The following is a 19385-nucleotide window of genomic DNA, read 5'->3' on the forward strand; positions in this document are numbered from 1 at the left end:
CCCTCCGTGAAGCATGGAGGAGGAGGTGTAGGGATGCTTTGCTGGTGACACTGTTTGTGATTTATTTAGAATTCAAGGCACACTTAACCAGCATGGCTACCACAGCATTCTGCAGCAATATGCCATCCCATCTGGTTTGTGCTTAGTGGGACGGTAATTTGTTGTTCAACAGGACAATGACCCAAAACACACCTCCAGGCTGTGTAAGGACTATTTGAACAAGAAGGAGAGTGATGGAGTGCTGCATCAGATGACCTGGCCTCCACAATCACCCGGCCTCAACCCAATTGAGATGGTTTGGGATGAGTTGGACCGCAGAGTGAAGGAAAAGCAGCCAACAAGTTCTCGGCATATGTGGGAACTTCTTCAAGACTGTTGGAAAAGCATTCCAGGTGACACCTCATGAAACTGGTTGAGAGAATGCCAAGAGTGTGTCATCAAGGCAAAGGTCGGCTACTTTGAAGAATCTCATGTTTTGATTTAACACTTTTTTTTGGTTACTACATGATTCCATATGTGTTATTTCATAGTTTTGATGTCTTCACTATTATTGTACAATGTAGAAAATAGTAAAAATAAAGAACCCAATGTGGTCACTAAAGTCCGATTTGGCAGTTTTCACTGCATAACATTTAGAAGTTTCTTTTCAGGTTTAGAAGAAGTGACTACTAAATGCTAACTCTCGTTCGTATAAGCTGGTAGCATAGGCAGCATACAGTGGTGGTAGTCAGTCGTTTTTAACTAATGCAGTTGATTGGTGACGATGACATGAACATGCATCTATACATGTGGTAAAGCAGCGTTGGACTAGTAACCTAAAGGTTGCAAGATCGAATCCCTGAGCTTACATGGTAAACATCTGTCGTTCTGCCCCTGAACAAAGCAGTTAACTGACTGGCCTAGTTAAATAAAGGTAAAAAAAAAAGAGAAAAAGAACGGTCATTCGAACTCGACCACAACAATGGAATTGCCATGGAAACACGTGGGAGAAAGATACTGAACAGCAGTATCAGCAAAATTAGCATACCTTTAGGCTATTGTTTGTGTTTCACACAATGTTGTGGTAAAAATTTGAGTATAATGTTTGCATATGGATGTCAATCCCAACACATGTTCATGTCATCAATCAACAGCAATACAGTTGAAAACGACTAACTACTACCACTGAATTCTGTATGCTAACTAGCTTATATGAACCAGAGTCAGTGTTTCGCTGGCATTTACCGCATCTATGGCATTGCTGGTATGGCTGTATTTTGAATTCTCAACCGCCTGGTAGAGATCTGTTATTTCCTAAATAAACATCAAGTTGAAAAAACCCCATTGATAGTTCCTATTTGAGTTCTTAGTAGTAGGAATTTCAGTTAAAAAAATAAAATGAAAATGTTTTATAAGAATAGACCGGTAAAGGTTTAAAAGAACAACTGGCCAAGTGTTTGAATAAGGGAGCAGGTCAGTCTCAGAAGATGAGCAGGGCTGCAGTGGCTGGCGGTACATGTGTGACTCACAACCAACATCTCCCCCTCCTCCTCCCGCTCTTTCTCTCTCGCTTGCGCTTTCACACCTTTTATTTCCTCTCACAGTGGAGGGGGTTTATCCATTATAACCACAACATAATATAAAAAGTGGCTTCCACACTCATTTCTCTCCCTCTCTCCTGTCATCCCTCTCAGCAACAGAGAAAGGAGCGAGAGATGGTGAGACAGCAAGAAAAGGGCCCCCATCGGAGACTTGACGATATCAGGAGGGAGGAGGATAGGAGGCTGGCCGAGAGGGAGCAGGTAACCAACCATGAGAAGCGCAGGAGCACAATCAGCCAATTGTGGAGAGGTGTGGGCGTAGCCTACTCTGCAGGCCACTCTGGCTGTGGAATGTCCGTGAGCTGGTTGCCATGGCAGCAGGGATCTAAATTAGAGTATTTATACAGAGATGAGTTTTCTGTGGGTGAGCTCAGTTTCTGCGTCTCCCTTTTGCTTCGTTTCTGCTCTACCTTAGTAACACTGTGACTGGCATTATATCACAGTCAACCTACGTTTTATAATCAATTCTCATAGTCTCCTTTTCTCCATAAACCGTTTAACTCTCCTACCATTGCCCGTTTCTAAGCGATAACTAACCTGCATCGAGTCCTAAATGAAGAAGCGATGCAATTTATATGGATTTGTATTGTAGAGGCTAACAGTCAAACTACAAAAGCTAATACCTTTTTGCAGTAGCTTTTAGTTAACCTGTAGAATTTTAAAGCCATGACAAATCACTAAGGCTGTGTACTAACTAGTGTATGTCAGTCATAATTTCCCCCCTACATCGTGGTCTATTTATATCTATCCTCTTCTTCTTCATTGTCTTTCCTTTCCCTCTTCACCCCTCCTCCACCTCTCTCTTCAGGAGTTCATAAGACATAAGTTAGAGGAGGAACAGCGGCAGTTAGAAATCCTTCAGCAGCAGCTGCTTCAGGAGCAGGCACTGCTCATGGTAACTCTCTTCCTTCCTTTATCCTGCAGTCACCTCCTCTCCTCAGCCCTAGTCTACCCCTACCTCTGCCTGCAGGGCATACTGCTTACCTTACCCTCCTCCTCCTACTGGCACTTCACACCTCTCACCACTAGAGGCGCCAAGCACTCCAGTTTGATGGTTTGCACTAACGTACTGAATTTTGCTTCTTCATTTTACGAAAACATTTCTTGAGAGAACTAGAGGATCATTGAGAGAACTCTGAGAATAAGGCCCTTGTCTATGTGTACCCTGCATGATGTCCCCATCTTTGTATGTAGGATTGTGTCTGTTTTGGGGGGCATGTCAAAGGGGTGTGTAGTGTGTACTGGCCATGCTCAGGCCTAGAAAAGTCTGCTTTGACCGTATCATGGTGTGTGTGCAGGAGTACAAGCGTAAGCAGCTGGAGGAGCAGAGGCAGTCTGAGCGTCTGCAGAGGCAGCTGCAGCAGGAGCATGCCTACCTGGTGTCTCTGCAGCAGCAGCAACAGGACAAGAAGCCCCAGCCCCTCTACCACTACAGCAAGAACGTGGAGCCCAACAATAAGCCTGCATGGGCCCGAGAGGTACAATAATGCCACACGGATGTGAACAGTGGAACATGCTATAACTTCAACTTAAATAACCCTATCGACCACACCTTTCATTAAATAGGGTTTTATAACCTAGAGTAATACCAGAGGGATATATTTAGCAATTACCCTGTAACAAGCTAGCATCAAGCAGTTATGCAGTATCACCTTAAGTGTCATCTTTTTTCCTGAAAGTTAGTCTGATTCGACATCTCTGTGATGGGCTTTCTCCCTCCCTCTCCCTGTCACTTCTCCCTTTATTTCCTTCCATTTTCCTCTGTCTCAGGTGGAGGAGCGCAGTAAGCTCAACAGGCAGGGCTCCCCCAAAATCTGCAACACTGTCTCTGACACTGCCATCCAATCCCGCTCTGACTCCATCAGCCAATCCGGAGGGGGCCAGGCTTCTCAGACCCCGCCTATGCAGCGGCCTGTTGAGCCTCAGGGGGGACAGGGCAAGGTGTGTGTTGGTGTTTGTTCATCTGGGAATATATTTGTGTGTACTTTATTAATATGTTTCCATTGTTACAATATAGTGTGGACATGTTGTTGAAATACTGGTTTATCACAATGGAGACAAAGTTGAGAGAAAAATGAGATGTTCTTTCCTTCCCCCGTGTCTTTTTCCTTGGACTGCATTAACCCTTGTCTAATAATGTTTATTTTACCTTTATTTATTTTCAATCTTCTTTTCCTTCCTTTTCTCCCCTCTCCTCCTCCTGGACCCACCTTTTCCCTTCTTATTGCTTTCATATGGTCTTATTTCCCGAATTTCATAAAATGGCCAAAATCCCTAAATGCCCTGCACAATCCTCCCTCCTATCACTCTATTTTGCTTGCTCTCACTACCTGACCCTGCCCTCTCCTCCACCTCCATACTTACTTCCTCCGTTCCTCCTTCCTCACTGCTGCACCGCTGCAGTTCCAGATGGCCCACTTGGTCCCGCTGAAGCCCTACGCTGCCCCTGTCCCCCGCTCCCAGTCCCTGTGTGACCAGCCCACTAAGACCATGTCCGCCTTCCCCACCCAGGATCCCTCCCCCACCCCCCGCCCTGTCCACTCCAGGGAGCTGGTCCGACAGAACTCTGATCCCACCTCCGAGAGCCCCGCCCCACAGCCTCGCAAAAGGGAGGACCGCGGCCCCTGGATCCGCCTGCCAGAGATCGAACAGCCGCCCAAGGTGAGAGGCCACCTGCTGGGTTTTAGTCTTTTAGATATATTGTACCAATCAAAGGTTTGGACACACCTACTCATTCAAGGTTTATTTGTTATTTTTTACTATTTTCTACATTGTAGAATAATAGTGAAGACATCAAAACTATGAAATAACACATATAGAATCATGTAGTAACCAAAAAAGTGTTTAACAAATCAAAATATATTTTGTATTTGAGAATCTTTAAAGTAGCCACCCTTTGCCTTGACAGCTTTTCACACTCTTGGCATTCTCTCAACCAGCTTCATGATGTATTCGCCTGGAATGTATTTCAATAAACAAGTGTGCTTTGTTAAAAGTTCATTTGTGGAATTTATTTCCTTCTTAATGCGTTTCAGCCAATCAGTGTTGTGACAAGTTAGGGGTGGTATACAGAAGATGGCCCTATTTGGTAAAAGACCATGTCCATATTATGGCAAGAACAGCTCAAATAAGCAAAGAGAATCGACAGTCCGTCATTCCTACAAGACATGAAGATCAGTCAATCTGGAACATTTCAAGAACTTTCCATGTTTATTCAAGTGCAGTCACAAAAGCCATCAAGCGCTATGATGAAGCGATCTCATGAGGACCGCCACAGGAAAGGAAGACCCAGAGTTACCTCTGCTGCAGAGGATACTTTCATTAGTTTTAACTGCACCTCAGAATGCAGCCCAAATAAATGCTTCACAGAGTTCAAGTAACAGACACATCTCAACATCAACTGTTCAGAGGAGACTGCGTGAATCAGGCCTTAATGGTTGAATTGCTACAAAGAAACCACCATTAAAGGACACCAATAAGACGAGGACGCAGAGTAGGTGAACGGATGATCTCCACATGTGTGGTTCCCACCGTGAAGAATGGAGTAGGTGTGATGGTTTGGAGGTGCTTTGTTGGTGATACTATGTGACTTATTTGGATTTCAAGGCACACTTAACCAGCATGGTTACCACAACATTCTGCAGCAATCCGCCACCCCATCTGGATTGCGCTTAGTCCCACAATCATTTGTTTTTCAACAGGGTAATAACCCAACACACCTCCAGGCTGTGCAAGGGCTGTTTGACCAAGAAGGAGAGTGATGGAGTGCTTCATCAGATGACCTGGCCTCCACAATCCCCCAACCTCAACCCAATTAAGATGGTTTGGGATGAGTTGGACCGCAGAGTGAAGGAAAAGCAGCCAACAAGTGCTCAGCATATGTGGGAACTCCTTCAAGACTGTTGGAAAAGCATTCCTTAGGAAGCTGGTTGAGAGTATGCCAAGAGTGCAAAACTGTCATCAATGCAAAGGGTGGCTACTTTGAAGAATCTAAAATATATTTTGATTGAACACTTTTTTGGGGTACTACATGATTCAATATGTGTTATTTCATAGTGTTGATGTCTTCACTATTATTCTACAATGTAGAAAAGAGTACAAATAAAGAAAAACCCTTGAATGATTAGGTGTGTCAAATTTGACTGGTACTGTATATTTACAAAATATATGGGGGAATGAAAATGATGCAGACAATTACATTGATGAGAGGTACAACCTATCTGAAATATTAAAGCTGATCTACCTGAAAATTGCAGATGTACTTAATGTTTTGTACAACTAGTGTACATGCGTTAGAGGCCAATGGAACGCAGACTGTGGGGGATAGAAGGACTTCGCATTGGAGCACATTAGCAAATCAGATTTAACAAAGTGGATATTCGTCATCCGTCATGATTGATGTATTGCAACAGGCCAACAATGTGGTCACTAAAGTCCGATTTGGCAGTTTTCACTGCATAACATTTAGAAGTTTCTTTTCAGGTTTAGAAGAAGTGACTACTAAATGCTAACTCTCGTTCGTATAAGCTGGTAGCATAGGCAGCATACAGTGGTGGTAGTCAGTCGTTTTTAACTAATGCAGTTGATTGGTGACGATGACTTGAACATGCATCTATACATGCGGTAAAGAGATCAATCGAAATCTACCAAAACAATGGAATTGCCATGGAAATACGTGGGAGAAAGATCCCACATCTCCTTCTTGCCCCCCAGCAAAATTAGTCTACGTTTAGGTTATTGTTTGTGTGTTTCACACAATGTTGTGGTAACAATTTGAGTATAATCCTTGTTTATGGATGTCAACCCCAACACATGTTCATGTTTAAAACTTTTTTGTTTACTACATGATTCCATATGTGTTATTTCATAGTTTTGATGTCGTCACTATTATTCTACAATGCCTTTCTAAAGTCTTCGAAAGCCAAGTGAACAAACAGATCATCGTCCATCTCTAATCCCGCCGTACCTTCTCCACTATGCAATCCGGTTTCCGAGCTGGTCACGGGTGCACCTCAGCCACGCTGAAGGTCCTAAACAATATCATAACTAACATAGATTAAAAAAACAGTACTGTGCAGCTGTCTTCACCGACCTGGCCAGGGCTTTCGACTCTGTCAATCACTGTATGCTTATCGGCAGACTCAACAGCCTTGGTTTCTCTAATGATTGCATCGCCTGGTTCACTAACTACTTCTCAAACCGAGTTCAGTGTGTCAAATTGGAGGGCCTGTTGTCTGGACCTCTGGCAGTCTATGGGGGTGCCACAGGGTTCAATTCTTGGGCCGACTCTTTTCTCTGTATATATCAATGATTTCGCTCTTGCTGCTGGTGATTCTCTGTTCCACCTCTACGCAGACGACACCAGTCTGTATAATTCTGGCCCTTCTTTGGACACTGTGTTGACAAACCTCCAGACGAGCTTCAATGCCATACAACACTCCTTCCTTGGCCTCCAACTGCTCTTAAATGCTAGTAAAACCAAATGCTTGCTTTTCAACCGCTCGCTGCCCGCACCCGCCCGGCTGACAAGCATCACTACTCTGGACGGTTCTGACTTATAATATGTGGACAACAACAAATATCTTGGTGTCTGGTTAGACTGTAAACTCTCCTTACATAGTCACATTAAGCATCTCTAATCCAAAATTAAATCTAGAATCGGCTTCCTATTTCGCAACAATCCCTCCTTCACTCTAGCTGCCAAACATACCCTCGTAAAACTGACTATCGGCGATGTCATTGACTTCGGCGATGTCATTTACAAAATAGCCTCCAACACTCTACTCAGCAAATTGGATGTAGTCTATCACAGTGCCATCCGTTTTGTCACCAAAGCCCCATATACTACCCACCACTGCGACCTGTATGCTCTCATTGGCTGGCCCTCGCTTCATATTTGTCGCCAAACCCACTGGCTCAGGGTCATCCATAAGTCTTTGCTAGGTAAAGCCCCTCCTTATCTCAGCTCACTGGTCACCATAGCAACAACCACCTGTAGCACACGCTCCAGCAGGTATATTTCACTGATCATCCCCATAGCCAACACCGCATTTAGGCCGCCTTTCCTTCCAGTTCTCTGCGGCCAATGACTGGAACGAATGACAAAAATCAATGAAGTTTAAGCGTCAGCTGTCAGAGCAGCTCACAGATCATTGTAGCTGTACACAGCCCATCTGTAAATAGCCCATCTAACCAACTACCTACCGCATCCCCATATGTTTTAGTTTTTTTTCTGCTCTTTTGCACACCAGTATTTATACTTGCACATCCTCATCTGCACATCTATCACTCCAGTGTTAATTGTAATTGCTTTGCCTCTGTGGCCTATTTCTTTGCCTTACCTCCTTACTTAATTTGCACACACTGTATACAGATTGACACTACATTTGTTTATCCCATGTGCAACTCTGTGTTGTTTTTGTCACACTGCTTTGCTTTTTCTTGGCCAGGTTGCAGTTGTAATTGAGAACTTGTTCTCAACTGGCCTACCTGGTTAAATAAAGTTGAAATAAAAAGTAAAAATAAAGAAAAACCCTTGAATGTTTAGGTGTATCCAAACTTTTGACTGGTTCTGTATATACAAAAGTATGTGGACACCCCTTCAAATTTGTGGATTCGGCTATTTTAGGCACACCTGTTGCTGACCTGTATAGAATCAAGCGCACAGCCATGCTATCTCCATATACAAACATTGGCAGTAGAATGGCCTTACTGAAGAGCTCAATGACTTTCAACATCGCACCATCATGGAATGCCACCTTTCCAACAAGTCAGTGTGTCAAATTTCTGCCCTGTTAAAGCTGCCCCGGTCAACTGTAAGTGTTGTTATTGTGAAGTGGAACTGTCTAGCAGCAACAACGGCTCAGCCGTGAAGTGGTAGGTCACACAAGCTCACAGAATGGAACCGTCGAATGCTGAAGCGTGTGGTGTGTAAAAATTGTCTGTCCTCGGTTGCAACACTTACTACCGAGTTCCAAACTGCCTCTGGAAGCAACGTCAGCACAAAAACTGTTCGTCGGGAGCTTCCAAGCCTAAGATCACAATGCCAAGCGTCTGCTGGAGTGGTATAAATCTCACCACCATTGGACTCTGGAGTAGTGGAAACCCGTTCTCTGGATTGATGAATCATGCTTTACTATCTGGCAGTTTAACAGCCAAATCTGGGTTTGGCGGATGCCAGGAGAATGCACCATTTTATGGCTCGGGCTAGGCCCCTAGTTCCAGTGAAGGGAAATCTTAATGCTACAGCATACAATGACATTCTAAACGATTCTGTGCCTCCAATTTTGTGGCAACAGTTTGGGAAAGGCCCTTTCCTGTTTCAGCATGACAATGTCCCCGTGCACAAAGCGAGGTCCATACAGAAATGGTTTGTTGAGATCGGTGTGGAAGAAGAACTTGACTGGCCTGCACAGAGCCCAGACCTCAACCCCATCGAACACCTTTGGAATGAATTGGAATGCAGACTGCGTGGTCTGGCACTGCGGGGAAGCAAGTCCGTTCAGCAATGTTCCAACATCTAGTGGAAAGCCTTCCCAGAAGAGTGGAGGCTGTTAGAGCAGCAATGTTCCAACATCTAGTGGAAAGCCTTCCCAGAAGAGTGGAGGCTGTTATAGCAGCAATGTTCCAACATCTAGTGGAAAGCCTTCCCAGAAGAGTGGAGGCTGTTATAGCAGCAAAGGGGCTACCAAGTTCATATTAATGCCCATGATTTTGGAATGAGATGTTCGACGAGCAGGTGTTCACATACTTTTGGTCATATAGTGTATTTAGTCATGTCGGATATATCTCTATCTTTCGCAGATTCCCCAGAGGACCGCCTCCATTGCCACAGCTCTCAACACCAACCTATCGTCTGGCATCAGGCATCCAGTCAGAGCCAGGTAACTCAGACGGACAAATCTAAGCTACTCTCATTCTAATTCCGGCTCCTAGAACCAAATCTCCCGCTACTTGATTTAGGTTTTGGCGGCAAACACTTTCCAATCGGTCTTAAAGAAGTCCATACCTCCCTCTGCCAAAGCCTGTTCCCAGTCTCTCCCTCCCTCTTCAGAAAGGGCACGTGTTTATTCCTATTTTATGCACTACATGCTAGCGTGGAGGTATCTGGCGACGTTTTCGATGAAACTATTTAGCGGGCAAGCAGTGTTTTAGAGAATTGAACAACCTAAACAACACTGAAATCATGCACCAAACAGAAAGTTTTACTCCCTGTCTCACTCATGAGCTCATTTGGCAATACATTCACATTTTAAACACGTGTCGGAAGAATATTCTGATTCCAATCATGACCCATGGATGATGGTAGATCATGACAGAGTTATGATATTCACCTCTTGAGGTTTTAATAACTAATAATCTTATCTCTTCCTTGTAACAGCAACCCAGACCTCAGCCGCAATGACCGCTGGGAGAGAGGAGATAGCATGAACCTCGTATCCAATCTACCCCAGACTGGCTCTCTGGAGAGGCACCGGATACTCAGTGAGTCTATCACATTCTCTGTGATTCTGCTTATCTATCTCCTTCTCTTTCTGTTGATCCCTCTTATGGAATGAAAACAAGTCCCAGCAATGATGTTAGCAATTCCATGTTGACATTCAGAATGCTGGTTTCAGGCTCCTCCAAAATAGACTCCCCCATACTAGGCCATGACGGGCGCATGGCGGGGCACAAGCCAGGGGAGTCTCGCACGTCGTCCCGCCCCAGTCGCCCTGCTGTAAGTACCCCTCACCTGTAGAACACCCTCACTGTGAACACTGCATGAAGGATATTCAGACACTTTACACACCCTTCCCATTTGTCAGCTGTTCACACGCATCTTCTTTTCAGCTTATCACTTTTTAAATGAATTTTCACTGACTATTCTGCACTATTGTAACACCTGCACTCACTCCCCAACCCTACAGCGGATCTTTTTCTGGATATTGACTCCTACACTAACAGCTTCTCTTTTTTTCATATCCTATTCTCTGCACTTTTCTTTTTCTCTCTTCCTACACCGCTCACTTCCCTGTTTGTCCACTGCTTCTTCCAATGCACAGAGTTACAAGAGAGCTATAGGAGAGGTTAGTATCTGTGTGTGTGCTGTGATACACATGTATTGGCTTCATTATGTCAGGCTGCTGTGTTAAGTTACACATGCCTGTCATAGTCCTAGTATGCTGGCAAAACCTGTCGTCTGTGTGTCGTGTGCGTGTGTGTTCAGGACCATGGGCTGTATGCTAAGGAGCGTCCTGAGGAGCAGCCCAGACCTCCGGTGAAGGCCAATGACTACTCCTCATCCTCAGAAGGCAGTGAGAGCAGTGAGGAGAGTGAGAGTGGAGAGGGGAATGAGGAGGAGGACAGCCCTACAGACCGGTCAGTACCAGGGTGGGAGAACACACACACTGACAAACAGGAAGGAGAAAAAAGGGGAGACGGCTTCTCGTGTAAATAATGACATTGAAAGGAGAGACGGCTTCTCGTGTGAATAATGACATTGAAAGGAGAGACGGCTTCTCGTGTGAATAATGACATTGAAAGGAGAGACGGCTTCTCGTGTAAATAATGATATTGAAAGGGGAGGTGGCTTCTCGTGTAAATAATGACATTGAAAGGAGAAACGGCTTCTCGTGTGAATAATGACATTGAAAGGAGAGACGGCTTCTCGTGTGAATAATGACATTGAAAGGAGAGACGGCTTCTCGTGTAAATAATGATATTGAAAGGGGAGGCGGCTTCTCGTGTAAATAATGACATTGAAAGGAGAGACGTCATTATTCACACAAGAAGCCATCGAAAGCCCATTCTTAGCCTCTTTATACCGCCACTCTCACCTTCCCTTCTTTCATTTTCCTGTCTACTTCATATCCTCTGCTGTTCTGTCATTTTCCTTCCTCCTTGACATCCTCTCCTGTCTGTCTTTAGTCCCCGGGATGCCGACACTGACTCGGTCAACACCATGGTGGTTCATGAGGAGGAGGAGGGCGAGGGAGGGGAGGAGGGGCAGGCTGGAGTCTACAGGGACCAGACCATGCTGGTGCAGAGGGTGAGTTATGTCTTTCAGGAAGTGGCCTACTGGACTAGAGAGAAGTCATCTGTATTAAACACACATATCAAATCAAATCAAATGTATTTATATAGCCCTTCGTACATCTGCTGATATCTCAAAGTGCTGTACAGAAACCCATCCTAAAACCCCAAACAGCAAGCAATGCAGGTGTAGAAGCACGGTGGCTAGGAAAAACTCCCTAGAAAGGCCAAAACCTAGGAAGAAACCTAGAGAGGAACCAGGCTATGTGGGGTGGCCAGTCCTCTTCTGGCTGTGCCGGGTGGAGATTATAACAGAACATGGCCAAGATGTTAAAATGTTCATAAATGACCAGCATGGTCGAATAATAAGGCAGAACAGTTGAAACTGGAGCAGCAGCACGGCCAGGTGGACTGGGGACAGCAAGGAGTCATCATGTCAGGTAGTCCTGGGGCATGGTCCTAGGGCTCAGGTCCTCCGAGAGAGAGAAAGAAAGAGAGAAGGAGAGAATTAGAGAACGCACACTTAGATTCACACAGGACACCGAATAGGACAGGAGAAGTACTCCAGATATAACAAACTGACCCTAGCCCCCCGACACATAAACTACTGCAGCATAAATACTGGAGGCTGAGACAGGAGGGGTCAGGAGACACTGTGGCCCCATCCGAGGACACCCCCAGACAGGGCCAAACAGGAAGGATATAACCCCACCCACTTTGCCAAAGCACAGCCCCCACACCACTATATGTATACATGCATGTGTGTGGAGTTGTGTAAATGTGTGTGGGTGGTCAGGTTACTCTTTATGTAGGAGGTTGTGTTGGGCCATTGTGACTGGTTTGTCCCCGTTGCCTGGCAGACACCAGAGAAGCGGAGCCACAATGGATACACCAACCTGCCTGATGTGGTGCAGCCCTCTCACTCCCCCACTGACTCCGCCTCCCACTCCTCCCCTGGGAAAGACTCTGTCTATGATGTGAGTCTCTCTGACTGTCTCCCTGAATACAAGTACAATCATGGTTCTCTGCCCAAAACTCCATTCTCTCCCTTCCTTCCTGTTTCCTCCAGTATCAGTCCAGGGGTCTAGTCAAGGCGTCAAGTGGCAAGTCCTCCTTCACCACCTTTGTTGACCTGGGCATGTACCAACCACCAGGTGACACTGCGGATGCCATCTCTGTGGGCAGTAAGTACAGACAGAATGTCTCATTATCAAGAGGTTAAATGAGGTTCCCCTATACACCCTCAATTCCTTAGTTCCTTATTCTAGTCTCTAGCTTCATTACTCGGCTCACAATCCAGCATCTTTTACTTTACTGCTGTTCGTAAATCTGAGTCATGGAAATGCCTCACAGCAGGAGGGCAGCATTTGCCCACAGTAGCTTGATTCAATATCATTCCCTTAAGGAATTTTTCTCTCCTCTTCCCTCTAAACTTTGCCTGCTTCTCTGCCTCCCTCCTGCTGTGTCCAGGCCTGGGCTCCAGGTTTGAGCAGCTGAAGATGGAGGTGAGGAAAGGCTCCATGGTGAATGTGAACCCCACCAACACACGCCCCCACAGCGACACCCCCGAGATCCGCAAGTACAAGAAGAGGTTCAACTCTGAGATCCTCTGTGCTGCTCTCTGGGGTGAGACAGACGGCATGCTGGTCTAAGCTAAAGCCAACACTGTAATCATGTTATTCCATCCACCATGAGCATCTTTTACATATTTCCTGTAGGTCCTGATTGTTTGCATTTTGGGAATATTTGCATCTGTGTGTGATTCCCAGGTGTGAACCTGCTGGTGGGGACAGAGAACGGTCTGAAGCTGCTGGACCGTAGTGGTCAGGGGAAGGTCTACCCCCTCATCAATTCCCGCAGGTTTCAACAAATGGATGTCCTGGAGGGACTGAACCTGCTCATCACCATATCAGGTGATTAGTACTCTGCTCAGCACTTAAACAACACTCTGCGCTCACCTGGGGTCCGTTCAGGATTGTCACAAAATCTTCAGATAGAATCTGTTAGCTCTACATTTGGCCTTTTTATCTGCAACGTTCTGAACGTTTCATTTCAACTGAATACACCCGTGGCTAGTTAAGAATCATATCACCTCCACCTTACCTGACACCATAGACCTACTTCAATTTGCTTACCGCCCCAATAGATCCACAGACAATGCAATCGCCATCACACTGCACACTGCCCTGTCCCATCTGGACAAGAGGAATACCTATAAGAGTGCTGTTCATTGACTATAGCTCAGCATTCAACACCATAGTACCCTCCAAGCTCATCATTAAGCTAGAGGCCCTGGGTCTCAACCCCGCCCTGTGCAACTAGGTCTTGGACTTCCTGACGGGCCGTCCCCAGGTGGTGAAGGTAGGAAACAACACCTCCACTTCACTGATCCTCAACACGGGCCCCCTCCTGTACTCCCTGTTCACCCATGACTGCGTGGCCATGCACGCCTCCAACTCAATCATCAAGTTTGCAGACGACACAACCATAGTAGGCCTGATTACCAACAATGACGAGACCGCCTACAGGGAGGAGGTGAGGGCCCTGGCAGAGTGGTGTCAGGAAAATAATCTCTCCCTCAATGTCAACAAAGCAAAGGAGCTGATCATGGACTTCAGGAAACAGCAGAGGGAGCACCCCCCTCTCCACATCGTCAGGACCGCAGTGGAGAAGGTGGAAAGCTTCAAGTTCCTTGGCGTACACGTCACTGACGATCTGAAATGGTCCACCCACACAGACTTGTGTGGCGCAACGGTGCCTCTACAACCTCAGAGGAGGCTGAATAAATTTAGCTTGGCTCCTAAGACCCTCACAAACTTTTAGAGATGCACCATTGAGATCGTCCTATCGGGCTGTATCATCACTTGGTATGGAAACTGCACCACCCGCAACCGCAGGGCTCTCCAGAGGGTGGTGCAGTCTGCACAACGCATCACCGGGGGCAACTACTTACCCTCCAGGACACCTACAGCACCCGATGTCACAGGAAGGCCAAAAAGATCATTGAGGACATCAACCACCCGAGCCACGGCCTGTTCACCCCGCTATCATCCAGAAGGCGAGGTCAGTACAGGTGCACAAAGCTGGGACCGAGAGACTGAAAAACAGCTTCTATCTCAAGGCCATCAGACTGTTAAATAGTCATCACTACCACACAGTTACTCAACCCTGCTCCTTAGAGGCTGCTGCCCTATGTATATAAACATGGAATCACTGGTCACTTTAATAATGTTTACATACTGCTTTATTCGTCTCATATGTATATACTGTATTCTAGTCAATGCCACTCAGACATTGCTCGTCCTAATATTTATATATTTCTTAATTCCATTATTTTACATTTAGATTTGTGTGTATTGTTGTGAATTGTTAGATATTACTGCACTGTTAGAGCTGTGAACACAAACATTTCACGACACCCGCAATAACATCTGCTAAGTATGTGTATGTGACCAATAAAATTTGATTTGATTTGACAAGGACCTGTGCATCACAAACTCCATCTGTTGCTACTCAGCCCCTTTTCTTATCCACTGTATAACCTCTTCCTGTGTGTGTGTGTGTGTGTGTGTGTCCGTCCCAGGTAAGAAGAACAAGGTGCGTGTGTACTACCTGGCCTGGCTGAGGAACAAGATCCTCCACAATGACCCGGAGGTGGAGAAGAAGCAGGGCTGGACCACTGTAGGGGAGATGGAGGGATGTGTCCACTACAAAGTGGGTGAGTAAAGGAAGGGAGGAGACGGAGTAACAGTGATGTGACCCGTTATTGAACCGTGTATCTATTATCAATGCATTTTCCAACCATGTATATTTACACAAATGTTTTTTGCCTTTTTGGTAGTGTTTATTTGTAGTAATATATAAAGGCTCTAATCCCGCTTTGTTGTTTGTGTCTAGTGAAATATGAGAGGATCAAGTTCTTGGTGATAGCTATGAAGAATGCGGTGGAGGTATATGCCTGGGCTCCCAAGCCTTATCACAAATTCATGGCCTTCAAGGTAGGTCTCACTTTTCCTGCCTTATTGTTCTGAGTGCCAGGTGTTCTATTTCCCCTCAGCCAGTCAACCAGAACAACATTCAAACCCCCTTATGTTCTCCCTCTTTCTCCTCTCGCTTTCCGTCTCCCATCTCTCTCTCTCTCTCTCTCTCTACTCTCCTCTAGTCCTTTGGTGACCTGCCCCACAGGCCCCAGTTGGTAGACCTCACAGTGGAGGAAGGTCAGAGGTTGAAAGTCATCTATGGCTCCATTGCTGGCTTCCACGCCATCGACGTTGACTCTGGGAACAACTATGACATCTACATCCCAGTGCATGTAAGTGGATAAGTTTCTAGTGACACCACACACAGATAAACAGGGCCAGACAGAAACTATGGGGGCAGAATATCCTTAAGCCCCCACAAGTTCTTCCAAATCAGATTAGAATACATTCACACCTAAAATAGCTACAGAACATGAATAATAACCTGTTTTATTGATTAGATGCCCAAACTTGACAGGTATTGATGTAAAAGCTTCCTCTTCTTGCTAGCTATACATTTTTGTCACTTCACAGCAGTGTGGAAGTACTGGAGCCCAATTTTTCATGACTTCTGACTCGACCATTGGTGACTGACTCGCCTTTTTGTGACTTGTATTTTCACTTGGACTGAGTATGCTACTAGGATAAGCAGAACATTAGCAGAACTGTGTGCGCAGAGCAGCTAGGCTTCTGTTCTCTAGCAGTGGGAAGGACACGCCACAGCCTACATCAGCTGGTGAGCTGCTGCGATGCAAGCAATGAGTGTGGGCAGACAGGCAAGGCAGGCTCTGTGTCCCCGTAACCACCAGACTACTATTTAGCTTTGCCTGGTTAAGAAACATTGAGTTTAAGAGTAAAACAGTCTATCTATTTCTCTCTCCCCTTGAGCATAGAAAAGTAGGCTCTTTGAATTTGTCGTCTCACTCTACCCTTCTAATTTCCCCCCTGCAACCTATAGCTAGGTTCTGACTAGTCTTAAGATTTCAATCTGCATTAAAAAACCTACATAAATATCAGTGGGCGATTTACAAAAAAGTAGCTGAGAGCCTGTTACAATTATTGCAAGTAATAGTCTGGTCAATCTGACAGGAGCAATAGCCAATTCCATCTAGAGAACATTCATCCATTACTAACTTGACATAACTATTGAACATTACATTAAAATAAAATGTGTGAGCCTGTGTATGAATTACTTATTTGTTTCATAGTCTATTGCATATTGCAGCCATTTATCACCATTGGGCAACAGGAGGTAAATCTTGCGTTACCTCAATGCTCACATTAAAATCTTCCCACCATCCCGCCACTAGTTGTTGCTGGGAACATTTCTTCTACTACATCTGAGCTAAATCAGTAGAGGCGCAAATCTCTAGCAACAGACGAGCATCGAGCCATCAGTACGAGTGTGCAAACAGCAGTAACCAACTACCAAACCCCGAATCATTAATTTTGCTTTCCAAAGTTTTTCAGCAGATGGTGCAAAGAGTGTGGCGCAATGTCAAATATGTAACAGAAAAATAGAGAAGATCGGAACCACTTCGAACTTCAAAACTCAGACCCAGTGATTCAGACTTGAGCACTTAGACCAGGACTCAAACACTGAGACTCACACTTCAGCCATAGGGACGAGTGACTCGACTATTGGTGACTCGGAATTAGCCGTAGGGACTCTGGTAACGCAACTATTGGTGACTCGGAATTAGCCGTAGGGACTCTGGTGACGCAACTATTGGTGACTCGGAATTAGCCGTAGGGACTGGTGACTCGGCTAATGGTGATTTGGACTTAGCCGTAGGGACTGGTGACTCGGCTATTGGTGATTTGGACTTAGCCGTAGGGACTGGTGACTCGGCTATTGGTGATTTGGACTTAGCCGTAGGGACTGGTGACTCGGCTATTGGTGATTTGGACTTAGCCGTAGGGACTGGTGACTCGGCTAATGGTGATTTGGACTTAGCCGTAGGGACTGGTGACTCGGCTAATGGTGATTTGGACTTAGCCGTAGGGACTGGTGACTCGACTATTGGTGATTCGTACTTAGCCGTAGGGACTGGTGACTCGGCTAATGGTGATTCGTACTTAGCCGTAGGGACTGGTGACTCGGCTATTGGTGATTTGGACTTAGCCGTAGGGACTGGTGACTCGACTATTGGTGATTTGGACTTAGCCGTAGGGACTGGTGACTCGACTATTGGTGATTCGTACTTAGCCGTAGGGACTGGTGACTCGGCGGCTAGCCGTAGGGATGGTGATTTGGTGATTTGGACTTAGCCGTAGGGACTGGTGACTCGGCTATTGGTGATTTGGACTTAGCCGTAGGGACTGGTGACTCGACTATTGGTGATTTGGACTTAGCCGTAGGGACTGGTGACTCGACTATTGGTGATTTGGACTTAGCCGTAGGGACTGGTGACTCGACTATTGGTGATTTGGACTTAGCCGTAGGGACTGGTGACTCGACTAATGGTGATTTGGACTTAGCCGTAGGGACTGGTGACTCGACTATTGGTGATTTGGACTTAGCCGTAGGGACTGGTGACTCGGCTATTTGTGATTTGGACTTAGCCGTAGGGACTGGTGACTCGACTATTGGTGATTCGTACTTAGCCGTAGGGACTGGTGACTCGGCTAATGGTGATTCGTACTTAGCCGTAGGGACTGGTGACTCGGCTATTGGTGATTTGGACTTAGCCGTAGGGACTGGTGACTCGACTATTGGTGATTTGGACTTAGCCGTAGGGACTGGTGACTCGACTAATGGTGATTTGGACTTAGCCGTAGGGACTGGTGACTCGACTATTGGTGATTTGGACTTAGCCGTAGGGACTGGTGACTCGGCTATTGGTGATTTGGACTTAGCCGTAGGGACTGGTGACTCGGCTATTTGTGATTTGGACTTAGCCGTAGGGACTGGTGACTCGACTATTGGTGATTTGGACTTAGCCGTAGGGACTGGTGACTCGGCTATTGGTGATTTGGACTTAGCCGTAGGGACTGGTGACTCGGCTATTTGTGATTTGGACTTAGCCGTAGGGACTGGTGACTCGGCTATTGGTGATTCGTACTTAGCCGTAGGGACTGGTGACTCGGCTATTTGTGATTTGGACTTAGCCGTAGGGACTGGTGACTCGGCTATTGGTGATTTGGACTTAGCCGTAGGGACTGGTGACTCGACTATTGGTGATTCGTACTTAGCCGTTTGAACTAGTGACTCGACTACAACACTGCTTCATAGACTCTTATTCAGAATGAGAATCAGTGCATTTAACTGTTAGGTCAAAAAATATTATACTCCTTCTCTCGGTTTGTCCAGATCCAGTGCCAGATCATGCCCCATGCCATCGTGTTCCTGCCCAGCTCGGACGGCATGGAGATGCTGCTGTGCTACGAGGACGAGGGCGTCTATGTAAACACCTACGGACGCATCATCAAAGATGTGGTGCTTCAGTGGGGCGAGATGCCCACCTCCGTTGGTATGGCACATGTGTACAAACACATACACACTACACTTCCTGTTAAAGTTGCTGTGTTCTGAGTTATCTCCCTCTCTTTCTCTCTGTTCAGCCCATATCTGCTCTAACCAGATCATGGGCTGGGGAGAGAAGGCCATAGAGATCCGTGCTGTAGAGACGGGCCACTTGGACGGAGTCTTCATGCACAAGAGAGCCCAGAGGCTCAAGTTCCTCTGTGAGAGGAATGACAAGGTGGGTCACACACTCACACAAACAGGTACGCACACACATGGATTCAGAAATGTACCCGATCTATATGT

At 46.0% G+C, this 19385-nt stretch overlaps 1 protein-coding gene across 4 annotated transcripts in view; it reads left to right on the forward strand.

Annotated features, from left to right (window-relative positions):
* The window catches only part of LOC115135835 (misshapen-like kinase 1), a 67022-nt gene that overhangs the window by 38810 nt on the left and 8827 nt on the right, over nt 1-19385 (forward strand). For 2 of the 4 annotated variants that reach the window (XM_029670959.2, XM_065023681.1), the window contains exons 12-30: nt 1674-1781; nt 2389-2475; nt 2879-3058; nt 3351-3521; nt 3984-4241; nt 9384-9463; nt 9961-10064; nt 10199-10299; nt 10789-10940; nt 11490-11610; nt 12455-12571; nt 12664-12778; nt 13065-13220; nt 13364-13507; nt 15178-15312; nt 15492-15592; nt 15757-15906; nt 18927-19086; nt 19178-19317. In XM_029670959.2, the coding sequence (XP_029526819.1) occupies nt 1674-1781; nt 2389-2475; nt 2879-3058; nt 3351-3521; nt 3984-4241; nt 9384-9463; nt 9961-10064; nt 10199-10299; nt 10789-10940; nt 11490-11610; nt 12455-12571; nt 12664-12778; nt 13065-13220; nt 13364-13507; nt 15178-15312; nt 15492-15592; nt 15757-15906; nt 18927-19086; nt 19178-19317 (2580 nt within the window). The remainder of the gene's footprint in view (nt 1-1673; nt 1782-2388; nt 2476-2878; nt 3059-3350; nt 3522-3983; nt 4242-9383; nt 9464-9960; nt 10065-10198; nt 10300-10788; nt 10941-11489; nt 11611-12454; nt 12572-12663; nt 12779-13064; nt 13221-13363; nt 13508-15177; nt 15313-15491; nt 15593-15756; nt 15907-18926; nt 19087-19177; nt 19318-19385) is intronic. The other 2 variants (XM_065023680.1, XM_029670963.2) reach the window with 2 other exon arrangements.

This window comes from Oncorhynchus nerka, linkage group LG10 (genome assembly GCF_034236695.1).
Source record: "Oncorhynchus nerka isolate Pitt River linkage group LG10, Oner_Uvic_2.0, whole genome shotgun sequence".
NCBI classification, from domain to species: Eukaryota; Metazoa; Chordata; class Actinopteri; order Salmoniformes; family Salmonidae; genus Oncorhynchus; species Oncorhynchus nerka.